The sequence below is a fragment of the Leucoraja erinacea genome, chromosome 26 (genome assembly GCF_028641065.1).
Source record: "Leucoraja erinacea ecotype New England chromosome 26, Leri_hhj_1, whole genome shotgun sequence".
Classification (NCBI taxonomy): Eukaryota; Metazoa; Chordata; class Chondrichthyes; order Rajiformes; family Rajidae; genus Leucoraja; species Leucoraja erinaceus.
The window spans coordinates 25,390,843-25,413,042 of record NC_073402.1 but is presented as its reverse complement, the minus strand read 5'-3'; the positions used below and the strand labels follow the sequence as shown (position 1 = coordinate 25,413,042).

Below are 22,200 nucleotides of genomic sequence, written 5' to 3'. Positions count from 1 at the left end.
ACACTCCAAAGGCGTACAAGTTTGTAGGTTAAATTGTCCCTAGTGTGTAGGATAGTGCTGCTGTTTGGGGGATTACTGGTCGGTACGGACTCGGTGGGCTGAAGGGCCCGTTTCCGCTCGGTATCTCTAAAGTTAAAGAGCGAGGGAACCAAAGCAGCTAGAGGCACCCCTTGCAGCGTCCTGGAGAATGTGCAAACTCCACATAGACTGCACCCGAGTTCACGGTTGAACTGGGATCCTGTGAAGCAGTAACTCTAGCCATCTACGATTAATTCCACCGATTGTTAAAATGTCCACAAGGAAAATACTATCTCAAAATAAAATGGAAAAGATATAAGCTGCTTTATTTAATTTGTTGACACTCATATCTGAAACAGGCTGAGTGCAAGTACAAATCACTAAGGTACTGAGTACAAACATTTCAAGCTGGCTTGAAGAGGAGAAAAATAATCTACATTTTAAAAAACAAATCAAAGATTCAATTTTTTACCAACTCAGTAACACTACCGGGGAACAGTTCTCAGGAAACGAAACACAGGTTTCATATCAAACATCGAAAATAATTACCTCAGGAAGGACTTGTTAGCTGTTTTTAGCAGACAATTGTCTACACAGGGATTATTCAGGGGTCAAACGCAAATCTAAGGAGGTTTCTTTACACAATTTTAGGTGAAAATAAAAATGAGAGCAAGGTGGCGTAGTGGTAGAGTTGCTGCCTTACAGCGCCAGGGACCCAGGTTCGATCCTGACTGGGGGTGCTTGTCTGTACGGAGTTTGTACGTTCTCCCTGTGACTTGCGTGGGTTTTCTCCAAGATATTCGGTTTCCTCCCACACTCCAAAGACGTACAGGTTTGTAGGTCAATTGGCTCGGTATAAATGTAAAATTGTCCCGAATGCGTGTAGGATAGTGTTAATGTGCGGGGATCGCTGGTCAGCGCAGACACGGTGGGCCGAAGGTCCTGTTTCCGCGCTGTTTCTCTAAACTAAACAACAAAATTGATGGTTTGTTTGCAATTTTCTATGAATACCTTTGTTTATTAGTTATAAAATTACAAGAAATGTTGCAGGAGAGGGGCGATTCAAATATTGAAAGCATTCAACTAAATAATGAAAACTCTTCACTCTCTGATGAGCTGAGGGAAAGTAAAGCACCACGTGTGTGGAGTGGTGGTGATGGAGAGATAGGTGGTAGAAATACAACAAATCCTACAGGAATCTACCTAGCCAGAGTTGGCCATTCTATTCACAGTAAATTGGTGACCCTGTTTTACAACTTTTATTATCTGGATGCAAGTAAGAATTAGATTTATTTACGTAACTCAGCGGGTCAGACAGCGTCTCTGGAGAAAAGGAATAGGTGACGTTTCGGGAAGGTTCCCATCCAAAGATGAGTCTCAACCCTTTCCTTTTCTCCAAAGATACCATCTGACCCGCTGAGTTACTCCAGCCTTTTGGTTTAAACCAGTATCTGCAGTTCCTTCCTATATGTTAGATTTAGTTCTGACACCTTTGTGACTTCCACGAGCTTATCACTGAAGAATTGTTTCTCCAGCCAGATGATGGAGGACATAAAAAGTGCTGGAGTAACCCAATGGGTCAGGCAGCATCTCTGGGGAACGTGGATAGGCAACGTTTCCTGTTGGGACCCGTCTTTAGACTCTTCAGTCTGAAGAAGAGTCCCGACTGAAACGTTGCTTATCCACTTCCTCCAGAAATACTGAGTTCCTCCAGCACCTGGGGTGTTTTTGTTAAACCAGCATTTGCAGGTGCCTGTGTCTACAAGATAATGAAGGATATCTGTAGCTCATGAAACAGCAGCTCAACAAAGGTTTACAGCATGTAGATGGAGAAGTTTTTGAAATGGGAGGTGATTTGGAGGAGAAGACAAGGACTCTTTAAGGCAAGGACACCCTCTTTAAAAATAAATACAAGTGAACAGTGATCTACAAAAATAAATGATTTGGGCTTAAACTAATGCAGTACTCTCCTGCGAGAATGCGATTAGTTTCTTATTATTGATGAATGAAGAGAGTTGAATCCAAACAGAATTTTAAAACATATCAATTTCAGTTGAAGTATTTTTAATTCTGCAAACCTTAAAAAAAAAAAAATGCCTTTTAAGAATGAGATATCCTTCTCATTATAAATTCCTTGTTACTCCAAATAAAAAAATTAATCTTCAAAGTCCAGCTTAAGCAAAGGCCTGGAAATAATTAACAATGTAAAATGATTCCTAATGTTGAAAACACCACAATATTAGGCTTTGTACAGTATTTCAAATGATTTGATTCTATTTCACAGCATGGGTCCGTGAAGTCTACATTGAAACTACAAACAAGACACTAGAGATGTGACATAGTCGAAGATACTCAAAACACTTAACAGCTCAGGTAGCGTTTGAGTCAATATTTCAGACCTGAAGCACAAGATCTAATGATTCAGGTCTGAAAAGATAGTTGCTTCTCCTTCCACAGATGCTGCCTGACCTCCTGAGTGTTTCTGTTTTAATCTCCAAAATCGACACCTCCTTACACAAAAGAAACAACTGCAACTAAAGCTGCAGAGGGCGCTCAGTTCTTAAAGCAGAATTGATTAGGAACCGACTTGCTCTTGAATCAGTGGAAAGCAAAGTGAGAGAAGCACCATAAACATCTGTGGCTTTGCTAGAATTCATTTTTCCCTCTTCTGAAAAGACGAGCTTAAATTGTAGTGAAGAATGTTTCAATATTATCAATCAGCAGAACTGAAATAAAAAATATAGAAATATTTTAGTTTCATATAACCCCCCCCGAGAAAATAAAGCAGTGGTCCGCAGAGATAAGGCGAAAAATATAGAATGTGGGAAGAGGGAGAAATCTTCACCAGACTCCAGGAGGAGTTTGCTATTGTCTGGCATTCCTGACCATGATCACAATTCATGATCCCAGTGGAAAATGCATATCCACAGAGGATGGGGTAGGGGATGGGCTTATAGAAAATCCTTGTGGTCGGAGGACACATCAACACTCACTCTCAAGAAAGTGCCCCATCCATGAAGGATGAGCCAGTACAACTCGGAGAGAACAGGGAGGAGGAACGGGGCAGAAGGCAGAAAACGGGATGTCAGGGGGTTACGGGGCGAAGGCAGGAGAATGGGGTTGCGAGGGAGAGCTAGATCAGCCATGATTGAATGGCAGTGTAGGCTTGATGGGCCGAATGGCCCAATTCTGCTCACATGATAAGTTACTCATACTTTCAACATTCATAAGTTCATTTATGAACGTATGGAATGAAACAGAGGGGCTAAATGAAATGAACTGCAAGAAAAGATAGAGGCACAAATGAAAACACTAAACAAATAAAATAAACACGGGGAAACGAATGGAGAGAAATCATCTCAACACAAACCTTCCAGCGGTTTCCGCATTCATTGCATAAAACAAATGTCGTCATTGGTTCATCAGCACTGCGTGTTTGTACCTGTACAGAGAATTTACAGAAGAACATCTTCATTAAATCAGTTTAGTTTAGAGATACAGAGTGGAAACAGGCCCTTCAGCCCGCCGTGTCCATGCTAACCAGTGATCCCCGCACACTAACTCTATCCTACACACACACACACACACAAGGGACAACTTACAAGCCAATTAACCCACAAACCTGTGCATCCTTGGAGTGGGGGGGGGGGGGGGGGGGGGGGGGGGGGGGAACTGGAGGAGCACCCAGAGAAAACCCACGCGGTCATTGGGGTAGACTTAATGTGTCTAAACAGTTCCCTATGTATTGATGATGCTGAATGTACTGTTCACTGCACCAGAGATCTGGGTTAGATTCTGACCTCGGGTGCTGTCTGTGTGGAGTTTCCATGTCCGCCCTGTGGGTTTCCTCCCACATCCCAGGCGTGGGAGTCACAGGTAGATAAGGTGGTCAAAAAGGCTTTTGCCACATTGGCCTTCGTCAGCCAAGAGTATTAAGTGTAAGGGTTGGGAGCTCATGTCGCAGTTGTATAAGACATTGGTGAGACTACATTTAGAGTATTGTGTTCAGTTCTGGACACCATGTTATGGGAGAGGCGTTGTCAAGATGGAAGTGGTACAGAGAAGATTTACGAGGATGTTGCCAGGACTAGAAGGTCTGAGCTACAGTATAGGGAGAGATTGAGTAACGAAGGAGGATGAGGGGTGATCTTATAGAGGTGTATAATATCATGAGAGGAATAGATCGGGTAGATTCACAGAGTCTCTTGGTCAGAGTAGGTGAATCGAGGACCAGATGAGCCAGTCAGATGAAGGGGGAAAAGATTTAATAGGAATCAGAGGGGTAACTATTTCACACAAAGGGTGGCGGGAGTATGGAACAAGCTGCCAGAGGAGGTAGTTGAGGCTGGGACTATCCCAACGTTTAGTAAACAGTTAAACAGGTACATGGATAGGACAGGTTTGGAGGGATACGGACCAAACGCTTGCAGGTGGGACTAATGTAGCTGGGAGATGTTGGCTGGTGTGGGCAAGCTGGGATGACGGGCCTGTTTCCACCCTATGGCTCTATCCCAGAGATGTGCAGGTTCGTAGGTTAATTGGCCTCTGCAAACTGTCCCTAATGTGTAGGGAATGGGTACAAAAGTGGGATATAGAACTAATGTGAACAGGTGATCCATGGTCAGCATGGACTTGGTGGGCCGAAGGGCCTGTTTCCATGCTGCATCCTTCAATCGTCAATTTGTGCCGACAAGCACAGGTCTTTAGCACTCGCGCTGATAAGTTCTTGAGGCCAATTATGTTTGCTGCATCCAATCAACTGTTTCTTGTTATCATGTGGCACAAAATAAAAATGGCTGAAGAACAGCTTCTATGATGGTGGGGACATAGGGAGGAGGTTTGAGGAATTTCCCTAATTTGAGGAAGGACATTCTTGCTATTGAGGGAGTGCAGCGTAGGTTTACAAGGTAAATTCCCGGGATGGTGGGACTGTCATATGCTGAGAGAATGGAGCGGCTGGGCTTGTAAAGTCTGGAGTTTAGAAGGATGAGAGGTGATCTCAGTGAAACATATAAGATTGTTAAGGGTTTGGACACGCTAGAGGCAGGAAACATGTTCACGATGTTGGGGGAGTCCAGAACCAGGGGCCACAGTTTAAGAATAAGGAGTAAGCCATTTAGAACGGAGACGAGGAAACACTTTTTCTCACAGAGAGTTGTGAGTCTGTGGAATTATCTGCCTCAGAGGGCAGTGGAGGCAGGTTCTCTGGATGCTTTCAAGAGAGAGCTAGATATGGCTCTTAAAAATAGCGGTGTCAGGGGATATGGGGAGAAGGCAGGAACTGGTTGGGGATGATCAGCCATGATCACATTAAATGGCGGTGCTGGCTCGAAGGGCCGAATGGCCTACTCCTGCACATTGTTTATTGACATGGATTATCCACTTGAGCTGAATGTGATTGCAGAGACTATAGCTTTATCTTCTGCACGCAATCTTTTTCTTGTACACATTACAGTGACGCTTGGCAGATGGATTTTATTGCAAAAATGCCTGCATACCTGATTGTAGGTACAGTTTTTCTTTTTGCATTTCCCACATTGGAAGAGACTGGACATGGTACCGCTGGTTTTGGCCATCTGATGCTCCCTAATGGCTTCCTTAGTTATCACCTGGCGTAGCTCCTTCAACTCATCGCTGGCCATCTCCTGCAGAGACACAAGTTGACAAGAGTGATAGTCAAACTATTAGAACATGACACAATTCCACAAATGCCCCCTGCTGGAGAAAGTGTTGTCCAATCTGCCTGAAGGAGGCTTCCGACCCAAAGGGTCACCTGCTCCTTTTCTCCAGAGATGCTGACTTACCCGCTGAGTTGCTCCACCACTTTGTGTCTCTCTTTGGAGAAAGGATGATAGGGTTGAGATCTTCACCTCAACTTAGCTCCACACAACATCAGCACACTGAACTACAAACATGGGCTCAGATCAGAGGATTTGTGGGGTATGTACTGGATGAGGCATTGTGGGATATGTAGTTCAAAGACCAGCACTTCATAAGGTCATACGTGTTAGGAGCAGAATTAAGCCATTTGGCCCATCAAGTCTACTCTGCCATTCAATCATGGCTGATCTAATATTAATAATAATAATAATAATAATAAATACTTATTTATCAATTGAATAAAGTCTATTTTGAAATAAAAATTTTTAAAAAAACTTTATTGATCCCCTCAGGGAAATTCAGATGTCCAGAAGCCCCCAACCAACAAACCCACACATTCAAAACGAACGCAGACAGAAAATACATAAAATACAATGTGGACACTGCCTGTATCTCTCCCTCCTAACCCAATTCTCCTGCCTTCTCCCCATAACACCCGACACCCATACTAATCAAGAATCTATCTATCTCTCCTTTAAAAATATCCATTGACTTGGCCTCCACAGCCTTCTGTGACAATGAATTCCATGGATTCGCCACCCTCTCACTAAAGCAATTCCTCCTCATCTCCTTCCTAAAGGAACATCCTTTAATTCTGAGGCTATGAGATCTGGTCCTAGACTCCCCCACTAGTGGAAACATCCTCTCCACAACCACTCTATCCAGGACTTTCACATTTACTTATTTCAATGCAAAAACTTCCTGTCATGCATTGTCGGGCCAGCCAGCACAATGTGGAAAGTGATGGAATGCATCATTATTACACGGTTACTTGTCTGCTCATTATTACACGGCTACTTGTTGCTGAATAGGAAATAGAAGCAAAGACACAAAGTGCTGGAGAAGGCTGAAGGACTGGGTTCATGCCCAATCTCTGTTCTCCAGGGACTGAACTTCATGGAGATACTGGGCCCTATGCTACCTTTTTATGTAAACCTGCATCTGCAGATTCCTTGCTTTCTAACACTGAAATAGAAGATTTACTGGTCAGGGTAACTTGATGTCCCTCGGCTTGCTTGTAGTACTCAGCGTGTCCATAGTAGTACAAGACAATACCCTTTCTTGTCATTTGAACAAAATTCTGTTTCCACAGCCATACAAAGACCCAATTCCTAGACTAATACACACATTCATACCCATTAATTCACACCCATAACATCCATCACATAACCCCCACTGTGCTGGACGGCAAAGTAGAAGCAAAGACACAAAGTGCCATGTCTTTCCTGATGTCCAAGCCCCAGGCGGCTATGATGATAAGTGGCACTACGGCCATTTTAGGCCACGCAGGGCGATTTACGGCCCCCTCCCGGTCTAAAAGTCTTGAAGTTGCAGCAAATAGGCGGGCGCTAACTTGATCCCACGGCCATGAAGCCGCGACGGGTAATGTGCATTCCATACGCTAACTGGTCGTTCCAATCTCCCGCGACACGGGCTGGAGAAGTTGCGGAGGCTATCGCACCGACAAACGTTCTTTCTTAAATTAGGATTCTTGGGTCTCCCAGGTTACCCGCGAGCTCCCGTTTTTGTCCCATGACAGTCCACCGAACCTGCGGCTGTGTTGCTGGAGCCTCCGAGCCCCAGGAGTCGAGTCGCAGCAGCGAAGTCACCACAAGTGGAAAGCCCAACACAACGCTCCGAGGCCATGGAAACCCCACGATGGTGATGTTTGCACTGCAGGGTGGCCTGGCGCCGAGACCAGGGGTCATTCGGGTTGCTGGCCGCTCCATGGTGCTAGGGCCTGTTTCCAACGACAACGGAGACCTAAACAGGGGAAACCTTGACCAAGGGGATGGTCTCCAAGATTAGGGAAGAGATTCAAAACGGTTTCCCCCTCCCCTTGCAGAATGGTACACTGTGGAAAACCAGTATTAAAAAACACCAACACTACATTTAACTAGACAAAAAATTTAAAAAAGACAGACAGGCTGTAGGGGCCGCTGCAACTGGTGAGTCGCGCTGCCGAAATTTTGCATTCCATACATTAACTCATCCCTTGATGCAATCTCACCTCTGCAGACATCCTTGCAAAGTGGAGGAGGTCTATCGCACCAGACAACACGTTCTTTCTTAAATTAGGATTCTTTGGGTCTTTCAGGTTACTTATTCTGCTTCGGACTCTGTTTTTGTACTTCATGTCTGTTTTTGGAAACTCCTGGTGGATAGGTGACGTGGTTAAGCAACATAGAATGGAATTAGAAGCAACATGAAAGCGGCAAGTCATTTTCAACGCACGACACAAAACATAAATGCATGGAAACACGAGGAACTTGTCAAAATGTTTGCACGGAGGCTGACATGGCGGGCCAGAGACCGGGGTTCGATGGGACTGGCGGTGCTGTCTGTACAACGTTTGGAGTTCCGGAGTGCTGGACCTGCGTGCACCGACATTCAAGACTGCGGTTTGCTGAGCTCCCACATTAGGCGGCGCTGATTTCAAGGGTAATGCGGCTTGTAAAAATGTAAACCTGCTACTCGTGTGTAGGACTAGTGGCAGGAGGCAGCTGATCGGGGTCGCTGGGCGGTGAGGACTCGGTGGGCCAAAGGGTCTGTTTCCGAGCTGTATCTCTAAACTAAACTAGTGGAAACACCTTGACCAAGGGGATGGAGTTGCAAGATTAGGAGAAGGCCATTCAAAACCGAGTAGGAATGCCTTGCAGAAGGGGGTGACTCTGTGGAATTCTCTGCCTCGGAGGTTTGTGAGGTCCAGGTTACAGGAGGTATTCAAAGCCTGTTCTATATGCAATTTTCTTACGTTCTTATGAGTCTAAAGTAAGGTCCCGACCTGAAACGTCACCTATCAAAGTCCTCCAGCAACGCTGCCTGACCTGCTCAGCTACTCCAGCATGTTGTGTTTTTTCTTACGATCTTATAGCTACTGCAGTAACTAGATGCTTGTTGATTGCAGAGAACTTTGAGAGGCAACGCTGGTGTGAAGAGAACAATGTCATATAATTGTTTAACTTTTCTTTGATTTTCTGACACCTTTCAGAAACAGCAATATTACTGAAGAACAAGAAAGGATATAATCTTCGATTTCCGCACCCATCTTCTCACAATTGGCACCATAGTCCTTGTAATCATCTGCAAAAAAAAAATACACACTAGTTTAGTTTTTTAGTTTGGAGATACCCCGTGGAAACAGGCACTTCAGCCCATTGAATGCACACTGGCCATCGATCACCTTGTTATCATGTTATCCCACTCTCTCCTCCACTCCCTACACACGTGGCAATTTACAGACCTACAAACCTGCACATCTTTGGGTTGTGGGAGGAAAACTAGAGCACCCGAAGAAACTCACACCGTCATAGGGAGAACCGACGCAAGGTTAGGATCGTATCGGGTCTCTGGCACTGTGAGGCAGTAACTCTACTTATACGCCACTGTGTTGCCTCATTGGAAATCGTTCCCAAATTAGAAATGGGAATATCCATGTGTTTCCACAGCCCATGGGCTGCCAGCAAGCTACAGCAACCGCAGGAGCAGCACAGTGGTGCAGCGGTAGAACAGCTGCCTAATGGGCCTGTTCCACTTTAGCGATGTTTTGGGCAACTGCAGGCGACTGCCGCAAAAGTCTGAAAATGTTTCGGCTACAGTGGCGACAATTTTTGCTGTCGTAGGTTGTCATGGGTTGACGTAGGTGAATTCCATTAAAATTGGTCCCTGGCAGTCGCCTAAAGAGTCGCCCGAGTGGGGCAAGCCCAATGCAGCACCAGGGACCTGGGTTTGATCCTGACTGCGGATACGGTCTGTACAGAGATTGCACGTTCTCTCTGTGACCTGTGTGGGTTTTTTCCGGGATCTCCAGTTTCCTCCCACACTCCAAAGACGTGCACGTTTGTAGGTTAATTTGCTTTGTTATAATTGTAAATTGTCCCAAATGCATGGGATAGCGTTAAAGCCCTGTCCCACTGTACGAGTTCATTCAAGTGTTCTCCCGAGTTTGCCCTGATTCGAACTCGGAGATTTACGGTAATGGTTGCTCGTAGGTACTCGGGGCTCTCGTGGACATTTTTCATCATGTTGAAAAATCTTCACGAGTCTTCCCGAGCTTACCGCGTTTCTCGACTACCTGCCATTAGCGTTACGAGCCGCTAAGAGATGTCCCTGAGCTCCGACGTACCAGCTGCATTCATTCTCCGTGCTTACCACGAGTTTGATTTTTTTTTTTTAAACTCGGGAGAGCTCTTGAATGAACTGGTACAGTGGGACAGGGCTATTAGTGTGCGGGGATCGCTGGTCTGCACGGATCTGGTGGGCCGAAGGGATTATTTCCGTGCTGTATCACCAAACCAAACTCTTCATTCAATTATCGTACCCTTTACTGAAAAAGTAACATCGATGAAACCGGAGTAGTTTGTAGCAGATCATATTTCAGTGACATCTGGAATCTGGGAGATCCGATGTTGGTTTTGACTTGACTGCACAAGTTCAGGTCAAGAATTCTAATCTCCCCGACAGTTACATCATCACAGCACGGACTGACAGTTTTGGGTGCCACAGAACAGCTCACCGACAAGTCTTTGGTAAATATAAACATCTCCTCCAGGTTCACCCAGTTCTCCGTACACCCTCCCTCGATTCTCTCATGTTACAAATAAGCCGCTCAGAGCAAGGGAATTGCCAGCTGGGTAATCTTGCTCTGTGCATTTTGGCTGTACATATCCTTCTTTTTGATTGGAACAACAGTGGGTGTTAAGTGTCGAAACAAGGAACTGCAGATGCTGGTTTACAAAAAAGAGCACAGAGTGCTGGAGTAACTCAGCAGGTCGGGCAGCTCAATTCTGAAGAATAATCCCGACCCGAAACATCACCGATCCCTGTTCTACAGGATGCTAACAGACCCGCTGAGTAACTCCAACACTTCATAAACATGTGATCAGCCATGATCATATTGAATGGCGGTGCAGGCTCGAAGGGCCGAATGGCCTACTCCTGCACCTAATTTCTATGTTTCTATAAGTGCAGATGTTCTCGGAGCAGAATTAGGCCATTTGCCCATCATGTCTACTCCATCATTCAATGGTGGCTGATCTATCTTTTCCTCTCAACCCCATTCCCCTGCCTGCGCATCATAACCTCTGAAACCCTTACTAATCATGAATCTGTCAAGAATCTTAAAAAAACTCCACTGATTTGGCCTCCACGGCTCTGTGGCAATAAATTCCTCAGATTCTCCACCCTCTGACGAAATAAATTTCTTCTTATCTCCTTTCTAAATGAATATCCTTTTAGTCTGAGGCTACGGCCTCTGGTCCTAGACTCTTCCACTCGTGGAAACATCCTCTCCACATCCACTCTATCCAAGCCTTTCACTATTCGGTAAGTATCAATGAAGTCTCTCCTCCTCATCCTTCTAAACTCCAGCGAGTACAGGCCCAGTGCCTTTAAACGCACATCGTCTGTTAACACGCTGTGTCTATCCTTGGCTGTAAAATGTTTTGGGACATCCCAAAGATGTGAATGGCACTATTTATGCAAGTTCCTTGTTTTATTGATTAACCAAAAAAAAAAATCTGAATATCATGTAACTATGGGCGGCTCCGTGGCGCAGCGGCAGGTTCATTCCCTTACAGCGCCAGCGACACAGGTTCGATCCTGACCACAGGCACTGTCTGTATAGACTTTGTCCCTTCTCCCTATGATCGCGTGGGTTTCCTCCGAGATCTTCGGTTTCCTCCCACACTCCCAAGATGTACAGGTCTGCAGGTTAGTTAGCTTGGTATAAAAATGTAATGTTTCCCTAGTGTGTGTAGGATAGTGTTAGTGTGCAGGGATGTGCCGAAGGGCCTGTTTCCGCTCTGTACCTCAAATCTAAACTAAAAAAGTAAATAGAAGATTCATAATTTACAAGTTATATTGTTATCAAGATTGTCCTGGTTCAGTCTTCAAATTTGCGTAAGGTGGATCTTTTCCATTCCTAGTGTCTACTCCCAATACACTGCCACCTTCAGCTGCTGTTCAATTCATGCTAAAGCAGGCAGGCAATCAACATTACGTTATTGTGTAGGAAGGAACTGCATATGCTGGTTTAAACCGAAGATAGACTCAAAATGCTGGAGTAACTCAGTGGGACAGGCAGCATCTCTAGAGAAAATCTTATTATACAGCGACACGTCTTACCATCAGTCTTCAAAGCAGCGATCAGCAACTCTATGCATTTGTCACGGATGTTCTCCCCAGTTTTCAGGAGAGGAGGAAGAATCGTTGGCGAGGAGAAGGTGGGGGAAGATGGTGAATCCATCTTTACTTTACTGCCACTGCCACTGTTAAAACAGAAACCATGCATCAGAAGACCAATCAATTACATTTCCATATAACCATATAACAATTACAGCATGGAAACAGGCCATCTCGGCCCTACAAGTCCGCGCCGAACACTTTTTTTCCCAACCTGCAGCAGATAAGAAAACCTCTCCTTATAAAGCTAATGCCCTTTAATGCAGGCAACATTCGAGTAAATACCTCCTGCACCTTCTCCAAAGTCTCCACACCCTTCCTGCAAAACAGGCAACTAGAACTAAACACATTACTCCAAATGTGGCCGAACTAAAGTCCTATAAAGCCACAATATGACTTCCCGACTCTTACAGTCAACGCTTCAACTGCTGAAGACAAGCATACCATAAGTCTACTTTATCATTCTATCCACGTGTTGCCACTTTCGGGGAGCTATGGACTTGGACCACAAGATTACTCTGTAGGTCACAGGTACAATGCATCTCTCTCTGTGTTGGAACATTAATGGTTGCACGAGACACAATGAATGGGGAATTCCCCTCTGCGGGCAATGAGCAACTGAAACTATACAATAACTAATGGGCCTGTCCCACTTAGGCGACTCTTTAGGCGACTGCCAGGGACTAGTTTTAATGGAATTCACCATCGACACCTGGCGACAACCTACGACAGCAAAAATTGTAGCCACTGCTGCCGAAAATTTTCCAACATGTTGAAACTTTTGCGGAGAGTCGCCTGTAGTCAGTCACCCAAAAAATCGCCTAAGTGGGACAGGTAAGGTACAGACTGTCACTCACAGAGACGTCTTTAAATAAGCACAATTTTTTAAACAATAATTAGATTCTATATATGTACATGTTTTTAGCAGTTTGCAACAATATGCAACAAGTAGGGAATAGGTGAAGACAGGAAAATATTGATGTTGATTTGCACAGAAATTCTATTTAATTTTTTGGATTCGACTAGGAGAGGGAAGAAATCTTAATGGAGAACAGAAGGGTGGTCACCAGAAAACCACCTTTTCCGCTGCTGAATTATTATGGAAAAGAACAGGAACTTGTCTCAGGCTAATAAATCTCAATTATGTTGGCTCCTTAGGTTCTACGCTTTGATATGGTTCCAGATCAGAAGTCAAATAGCAAACCTTAGCCAGGATCTGCTAATAGCTCTGTGCCACGGTGCAAGTTCATTGCAAGAGCTCTCCCGAGTTTGCCCGGATTCGAACTCGGAGATTTACGGTAATGGCCACTTGTCGGTACTCGGGGCTCTCGTGGCCATTTTTCAACGTGTTGAAAAATCTTCACGAGTTTTCCCGTGGTGCCTTGATGGCAAGTCTTCCCGAGTACCTGCCGTTAGCGTTATGAGCCGCTAAGAAACGTCCCCAAGCTCCGACGTACCCGCTATGTTCATTCTCCGTGCTTACGAGTTTGATATTTTTTAAACTCGGGAGAGCTCTTGAATGAATTCGTACCATGGGACAGGGTATAAGAAAGAACAGGGGTCGCAAGCCGAAACATTGCCAGTCCATTCCCTGCCCAGATGCTGTCTGACCCATTTTTAGTTTAGTTTAGAGATGCAGCATGGACACGGGCCCTTCGGCCCACCGAGTCTGCACCGACCAGCGATCACCGCACAATAACACTAGTCTACACACACTAGCGGCAATTAACAATTATACCAAGCCAATTAACCTACAAACCTGGACGTCTTTGGGGTGCGGATGAATCCGGAGCTCCCGGAGAAAACCCACGCAGGTCACGGGGAGAATGTACAAACTCTGGATAGACAGCACCCGTAGTCAGGATCGAACCCGTGTATCTGGCACTGCAAGTGCTGTAAGGCAGCAACGCTACCGCTGCACCACCCTGCCGCACTAGTTCCTCGTTGTTTTTTGAAGGAAGGACAGCAAGTGCATTGCAGAGTTGGTGAGGAGTTGCAGATGGATAGATGCAGGGTTGGGAGAAAGGGATTGATCCTGATCGATCATCAATCTCCCTAAGTTGCACAATATAATATGAACAACATATAAGTCTGACCTGTGCAATCATACTCTTACATATCACTCAACCATCTTCACATAGACACAAAATGCTGGAGCAGCTCAGCGGGTCAGGCAGCATCTCTGGAGAAAAGGAGTAGGATCGGTCTGAAGAGGTTTTGACCCGAAACGTCACCTATTCCTTTTCTCCAGAGATACTGCCTGACCCTCCAGCATTTTTTGTCTATCTTCGGTGTAAACCAGGATCTGCAGTTCCTTCCTACACAACCATTTTAACACTTCCTTAACACGTTCTGAAAAAGGGTCCCAACCCGAAACGTCGCCTATCCACTATCTCCAGAGATGCTGCCTGACCCACTGAGTAACTGCAGCAGTTTGTGCCTCTATCTTTGGTATAAACCAGCATCTGCAGTTCATTTTTATTAACGCTTCCTCACTCTAAGGCACAAAGAGTAGTCACATACAGAATAGTGAAAGGCTTGGGTAGAGTTGATGTGGGGAGGATGTTTCCACTAGTGGGAGTGGCCATAGCCTCAGAATTAAAGGACGTTTTTTAGGAATGAAATTCGTTACCACAGAAGGCTGTGGAGGCCAAGTCACTTGATATTTTTTAAAGCAGAGATAAATAGATTCTTGATTCTAGTACAGGTGTTAGAGGTTATGGGGGAAAAGCCAGGAGAATGAGGTTAGGGGGGAGAGATAGATCAGCCATGATTGAATGGCGGAGTAGGCTTGATGGGCCAAATAGCATTTCGACTCCTATCCTTTTGATCTTATGACCTTAATTGATGAGTTACCACAAAGAAACATCAGAGAATCGACACTGGGAAGAATAAATATACTCATGACTGAAGAGAATGATAGAAGAGAAATGAAACAATGCCCATTTAAGTCTTTATTGCTATTCTGCTTGAGTGATATGACAATACCTACCTTTCATCCTTCATAACTGTTGAAGGTTTTCTTGACAGGTCCAAAGTGATCAAAGGTTTGCAGAATAACTTTCTGTGATGTAAAAGAGTTGCACTTTAACTTTCTTCACTTCATTCCTTCTGCCTGGGGATTTGACGCTATCACTGCCTAATTAATACTGGGTTTTTTTTTCTAAAAGTACTTCATGGGATTCAATCTGCATCCAAATCAGTCAAATCCCAATAAAAACAATCCAGTTAACTGGTGCAGATTAACATCAGTGTTCATCACAGCCATGACCAAGCTCAACCAAACATCCAAGAATCTCACAGGTTGGTTGTAAATGGAGTGCCAAAAATTGCTTTGATGAAAGCAATGCTGAAAGATACGTTTCACTGTTAGTTTCACTGTTTGTACCCCTCATCACCTCCTCCACAGCCAACAATGGACCATTGTGAGCTCCTTGGCCATCGGATCCAGCTCCGATTGGTTCTGCCCCTTTTCATACCCTCTAGTTTCCCTCTCCCCTGGCTCTCAGTTTGAAGAAGGGTCTCGACCCGAAGAGTCACCTATTCCTTTTTCTCCAGAGATGCTGCCTGCCCCCGCTGAGTTACTCCTGCATTTTGTGTCTATCTTCGGTTCCTGCCTACACACTGGAAGAGTCAATCTCTGTGAATTTTCAGAGACGACTCGTTATTTCTGAGTGGTTCCAGATTTTCCGCTTTTATTTTCCATTTCCAGCATTTGCAGTTTTGTGTTAGTCTCCGACATCGCCCAGGGCAGCATCGCCCAGGATGCCACAGCAGTAGAGTTGTTGCCTCACAGCACCAGGGACCCTGGTTCAATCCTGACTACAGGTGCTTATCTGTGGGGAGTTTGTACATTCTCCCCATGACCTGCTTTGGTTTTAAACCGGGTGGTCCGGTTTCCACCCACTATCCAAAGACGTACAGGTTTGTAGGTTAAATAGCTTGGTATAAATGTAAATTGTCCCTACCGTGTGTATGATAGCGTTAGTGTACAGGGATCACTGGTCGGCACGGACTGTGGGCCAAAGGGCCTGTTTCCGAGCTGTATCTCTAAACTAAACTAAATCCTCAATTCTGGTGGCCATATCTTGGCAGACTGGGGACCCAACTGCAGTAATCCCCTCTTGAACAAATGCACCTCTACATGGCTTCTAATGCCTGCATTAAAAAGCTGCAAGAACCTAACTTATTATTGTATGCAAAGCCTTTAAAGATGGTTTAGAGGAACCTATTGGGATGTTTCATACAACTAAACGTCTTGCATCCTTTCTCCGAAGTATTAGACTTGAAATCAAGAGATCACTGGAGGTCAACATTGATTGCCGGTCAAATGAGGACAAGACTCAAGCACTGGTCCTCAATGTCTAAGCTTATAGAGACAGAAGAGACGGAGCTGGCTGGCAATCGGGAATATGAGCTCCAATAGTGTTGTGTCATCGGGATGTGTTGACAAGAGGACTCTCCTTGCACGAGACAAGCACCAACAAATCATGGAAATGAATTTAGTTTAGAGATACAGCGCGGAAACAGGCCCTTCGGCCCACCGGGTCCAGCGATCCCCGCACATTCACACTACCCTACACACACCAGGGACAATTCTTTACATTTATACTGAGCCAATTAGCCTACAAACGTGTACGTCTTTGGAATGTGTTGCGGAAACCGAAGATCTGGGGAGAAAACCCACGCAGGTCACGGGGAGAACGTCGAGACAAGCACCCGTAGTCGGGATCGTAGCCGTGTCTCTGGTGCTGTCAGGCAGCAACTCTACCGCTGTGTGGCAGGATTCCCACACCAACATCCACTCCCCCCTCCCTCCCACCACCCAACCACACTTTACTGCTATTAAGTATTCGGTTTCCCATCTGATTATCTCTGCAAGGCTTCAGTAATAAAAGTTTGCTGAAAGCAAAGAGACTGGAATAATGGGGATGGCAGAAGCCTTGAATAAGCACACTGTTTATGGAGAACAGATGGCAGCAAAAACAAACCCCTGCACATCACGAGGAATAGCAAATCACTTCATTGTCCAATTATTCATGAATAATTTTAAATGCCTTTTTTTTTAAAATAAATTTGCATCGGTTTGAAAGGCGACCACCAATTTTACAACAAAGGGGTTGACAGCTTGTATTCCTCACAATGAGAAAGAATAGGCATTATACACTACTGCCTTCGTCTTAGAAGTGAGACTTAATAATTAAAGTTACAGTATAAATGCATTTGACTGGACACATGACATTAAACTAATCTAAACTGCACTAAACTAATATGTTTTAACAATATTAGCATTGTGTCATTGTTTCATTAAAAGCTTGGTCAAATAATTTAAAATTGGCACCCTGCTGTTTTAGTCAAGTTATTTACTACCTCTCCTCTTTGTCTGTGGAGTTCTTCCTTGATGCTGGAGAGAGGGCCATCGGTGACATAGAACTTGAGGAATCTTTCCTGTGGATAGATACATCACATCACATACAAGGCATTGAAGGCTATAGTGCCAGTGCACTAGTGTCAGCAACTGAGTTTAGTATAAGAGGGAACTGCAGATGCTGGTGAGGACAGGCTAGGTGCAGGAAGATTGTTCCCGATGTTGGGGAAGCCCTGAACAAGGGGGTCACAGTTTTAACATTTTTTACACAGAGAGTGGTGAATCTCTGGAATTCTCTGCCACAGAATGTAGTTGAGGCCAGTTCATTGTCTATATTTAAGAGGGAGTTAGATGTGGCCCTTGTGGCTAAAGGGGTCAGGGGGTATGGAGAGAAAGCAGGTACAGGATACTGAGTTGGATGATCAGCCATGATCATTTTGAATGGCGGTGCAGGCTCGAAGGGCCGAATGGCCTACTCCTGCACCTATTTCCTATGTTTCTATGCTTCTAAACCGAAGATAGACACAAAAAAGCTGGAGTAACTCAGCGGGACAGGCAGCATCTCTGGGGAGAAGGAATGGGTGACGTTTCGGGTCGAGAGCCTTCCCCAGACTGGTTAGGGATAAGGGAAACGAGAGATATGGACGTTGATGTGGAGAGATAACAATGAATGAAAGATATGCAAAAAAGTAACGATGATAAAGGAAACAGGCCATTGTAAACTGTTTGTAGGGTGAAAATGAGAAGCTAGTGCGACTTGGGTGGGAGAGGGATTAGGTAGACCTGGCATTCCCACTCTCTCTATCCCTCCGCCACTGTACCTTGAGATTAGTTTAGAGATACAGTATAGAAACAGGCCCTTCAGCCCACCGGGTCTATGCCGACCAGCGATCCCCGTACACTAACACTGTCCCACACACTAGGGACAATGTGCTTTTTTTTACCGAAGCCAATTAACCTGAAAACCTGTACATCTTAGGAGGAAACCAGAGCACCCAGGGAAAACCATGTGGTCACAGGGAGTACATACATACTCCGTACAGACAGCACCCGTAGTCAGGATCGAACCTGGGTCTCTGGCGTTAAGGCAGGAACTCTACCGCTGAGCCACCGTGCTGCCCCCATTATACTAGCAGAATTAAATGCAACACTAAACCCAAAATCTCAAAAAGAGAGTTTTCTATCCTCCATTCTATCTACTATTTATTTATGAAATGGTCCCAATTCCATTTAAAATAACCATCCAAATTTGTGCTGGTACCTTAACATGCTTTGTGCAGCAGGCACTATCTGTTATCCCCGATCTTGCATTCACTTCAAAATTGTACCATTTAGTTCACATTGCTTTTCCTCATTCTCAACAAAAACGTAATGACTTCACATCCCTCTGCTCTAAATTTTCACTGCCAGATATCTTACTGATTCACCAATCTGTTACATCTGAAGTCTGTACTCAGATGCTTATCACACCAACATTTTTCATCCTCTGCAAATTGTTGATCATTAATATTGATTGTTGTAGAGGTCGGGGTTATTAAAATGCATGATTTTGACTACTAGGCTTAACATGCACGCTCGCATCTAGTCTAAAACCCCAGTGCTCTGCTTTCTATCAAATGGCCTGTGACCATTATTTGTATTTGTAAATCTTTATTGTCATTTCCTGAGTATTCGCATACTCAGAGGAAACAAAAAAACGTTTCTCAACCAGTGTCCATTCAGTTTTCGTTACAAAATAAATTAAAAGGGCAATCAAAATAGTCAAAGCTGAAGTCCACCGATTCTGTTATGTATGGATGTCGACAAGGCAATATAAGGAAAAAACGGGCAAATGGAATTAGGTTTCAGATGAACCTTGGTGTAATTGATTGGAAAAATAAGATTGAGCAAATGGATGGGCCATTCTTATGCATGTTATTTTTAAGTACTGAGCAAGTCGGACTTACCTTACACTAAACCTTATTCCCTTAATCATAGAAACATAGAAAATAGGTGCACGAGTAGGCCATTCGGCCCTTCGAGCCTGCACCGCCATTCAATATGATCATGGCTGATCATCCAACTCGGTATCCCATCCCTGCCTTCTCTCCATACCCCCTGATCCCTTTAGCCACAAGGGCCACATCTAACTCCCTCTTAAATATAGCCAATGAACTGGCCTCAACTACCTTCTGTGGCAGAGAATTCCACAGAGTCACTGTGTAAAAAATGATTTTCTCATCTCGGTCCTTTCCCTCTTATCTTAAACTGTGACCCCCTAGTTCTCTAACTTCCCCAACATCGGGAATAATCTTCCTGCATTTAGCCTGTCCAACCCCTTGAGAATTTTGTACGTTTCTATAAGAACCCCCCTCAATCTTCTAGCGTGTACAAGCCGAGTGTATCCAGTCTTTCTTCATATGAAAGTCCTGCCATCCCAGGAATCAGTCTGGTGAACCTTCTCTGTACTCCCTCCATGGCAAGAATGTCTTTCCTCAGATTAGGAGACCATAACTGTACGCAATACAATCATGTATCTATGCACTGTGTATGGCCCGATTGCAATCATGTATTGTCTTTCCACTGACTAGTTGCTGCATAACCAAAGCTTTTCACTGTACCTCGGTACACGTGGCAATAAACTTAAGGCATGGAGCTCCAACTGTAGCTGAATGAGACAATTTTCCTGCATTGTCGAAAATGGCTAACAATGTGTTCCCTCCCTGTGCCGGTCCTGGTTCCCATCTGTACAACTCTTCCTAGATTTGGGAACCCCTGCTGAAGAAGACTTGGAACTGATCAAATCTTGCCTAGAAACCAGAGCCAGAATCAAAACTATTAATGGGTAGACTGCATTCCAATAAACTCGAGATTCACTCTGAACACGTGGGTTCTAAACTAACACACGTTAGGGAGCTGCCTCGCAGTGCCAGAGACCCTGGTTCAATCCTGACCTCGGGTGCTGTCCCTGTGGAGTTTGCACGTTCTCCCTGTGACCTCGCGGGTTTCCTCTGGGAGCTACGGTTGGTTTCCTCCCACATCCCAAAGACGTGAGGGTTCGTAGGTTAATTGCCATCTGTAAATTGCCACCAATGTGTCCCTAGGGGGTGGATTAGAAAGTGTGATAACATAGAACTAGTGTGAATGTGTGATAGACGGTCGGCATACACTCGATGGGCTGAAGGGGATGCAATGAGGCTGCTGGATGACTTGGATAGGTTGGGTGAGTGGGCAGAAGCATGGCAGATGCAGTATAATGTGGATAAATGGGAAGCTATCCACTTTGGTGGCAAGAACAGGAAGGCAGATTATTATCGGAATGGTGTCAGATTAGAAGAAGGGGAGGTGCAACGAGACCTGGGTGTGCTTGTACATTAGTCACTGAAAGTAAGCAGGCAGGTACAGCAGGCAGTGAAGAAAGCTCATGGCATGTTGGCCTTCATTGCGAGAGGATTTGAGTTTAAGAGGTCCTAATGCAGTTGTACGGGGCTCTGGTGAGACAGCACCTGGAGAACTGCGTGCAATTTTGGTCTCCAAATTGGAGGAAGGACATTATTGCTATTGAGGGAGTGCAGAGTAGGTTCACCAGGTTAATTCCTGGGGTGGCAGGACTGACATATGATGAAAGAAGGGGTCAACAGGACTTGTATTTGCTGGAATTTGGAAGGATGAGAGGGATTCTTATAGAAACATATAAAAATTTTAAGGGATTGCACAGGCTAGATGCAGGAAAAATGTTCTCGATGTTGGGGGAGTACAGAACCAGGGGTCACAGTTTAAGAATAAGGGGTAGGCCATTTAGGACTGAGATGAGGAAAAACTTTTTCACCCAGAGAGTTGTGAATCTGTGGAATTCTCTGCCACAGAAGGCAGTGGAGGCCAATTCACTAGATGTTTTCAAGAGAGAGAGAGAGAGATAGATAGAGCTCTTAGGTCTAAAGGAATAAGGGATATGGTTAAAAAGCTGAAACGGGGCACTGATTTTAGATGATCAGCCATGATCATATTGAATGGCGGTACTGGCTCGAAGGGCCGAATGGCCTACTTCTGCACCTATTTTCTGTGTTTGTGTGTGGGGGGGGGGGGGGGGGGGGGGGGAGTTTCCCTCCTCGTTCGAAGCATTTCTTACAACTAAGAGTTCTAAGTGTTTACAAATTCACTTGCCGTCACTATTGGCATCTGGTCAGTGTACAACAGTGCTTGCCTTACCGCTCCTTGTATTTTTCCTTCGAGTGTTTCCGGGATTCTAGCACCACCGCCGATGACCGGTCCCTCTCACCCTCTTTCCCTGAAGATTTCTCCGCCTTGTGATCGACTGAAATTTCCGTGGCTGAAAGAGGGGGAGGTAAAAGCATTATCAATACGCTTAAAGAAGGCACTCGCAGAAGGCAATAGGATCACTTATGCTCATAATGCGGAAATCCAAGATAAAGACTACAGGCACTCCCAACATTCACTTTCATGTCTAAAACCTGTGAAGTACATGGTGACGGTTGGCAGCAAGAAATAGCGGAAACAAAAATTTGACAATAGGAAGTTAAAATATTTAAATCGAAGAAGTCTCTCTGCTGATCGATTTGTGGACTTTATAACTATTTTGAAGAAATTTGGACGTGCATGAATATAAATGTTTTAGAGGGATCTTGGGCCAAACGCAAGCAGGTGGGACCAGTGTATGTGGACATCTGGGTTAGCATGGGCAAGTTGGGCCGAAGGGCCTGTTTCTGTGCTGAAAGGCACAATTTAATTGTTCACACAAGAACAAAAAGATA

The 22,200-nt window shown here is 44.9% G+C and overlaps 1 protein-coding gene across 7 annotated transcripts in view; it reads right to left on the bottom strand.

Moving 5' to 3' along the window:
- Positions 1-323: 323 nt before the first annotated feature.
- LOC129709854 (transcription elongation factor A protein 3-like) overlaps positions 324-22,200 on the bottom strand; it is a 33,989-nt gene continuing 12,112 nt past the window's right edge. For 2 of the 7 annotated variants that reach the window (XM_055656471.1, XM_055656472.1), the window contains exons 4-12: positions 21,638-21,758; positions 17,452-17,529; positions 15,074-15,145; positions 12,025-12,167; positions 8,926-8,982; positions 7,910-8,064; positions 5,517-5,663; positions 3,389-3,460; positions 324-2,744 (exon numbers count right to left, since the gene is read on the bottom strand). In XM_055656471.1, coding sequence (XP_055512446.1) covers positions 2,736-2,744; positions 3,389-3,460; positions 5,517-5,663; positions 7,910-8,064; positions 8,926-8,982; positions 12,025-12,167; positions 15,074-15,145; positions 17,452-17,529; positions 21,638-21,758 — 854 coding nt within the window. In that variant the 3' untranslated portion in view covers positions 324-2,735. The remainder of the gene's footprint in view (positions 2,745-3,388; positions 3,461-5,516; positions 5,664-7,909; positions 8,065-8,925; positions 8,983-12,024; positions 12,168-15,073; positions 15,146-17,451; positions 17,530-21,637; positions 21,759-22,200) is intronic. The other 5 variants (XM_055656473.1, XM_055656474.1, XM_055656475.1 and 2 more) reach the window with 3 other exon arrangements.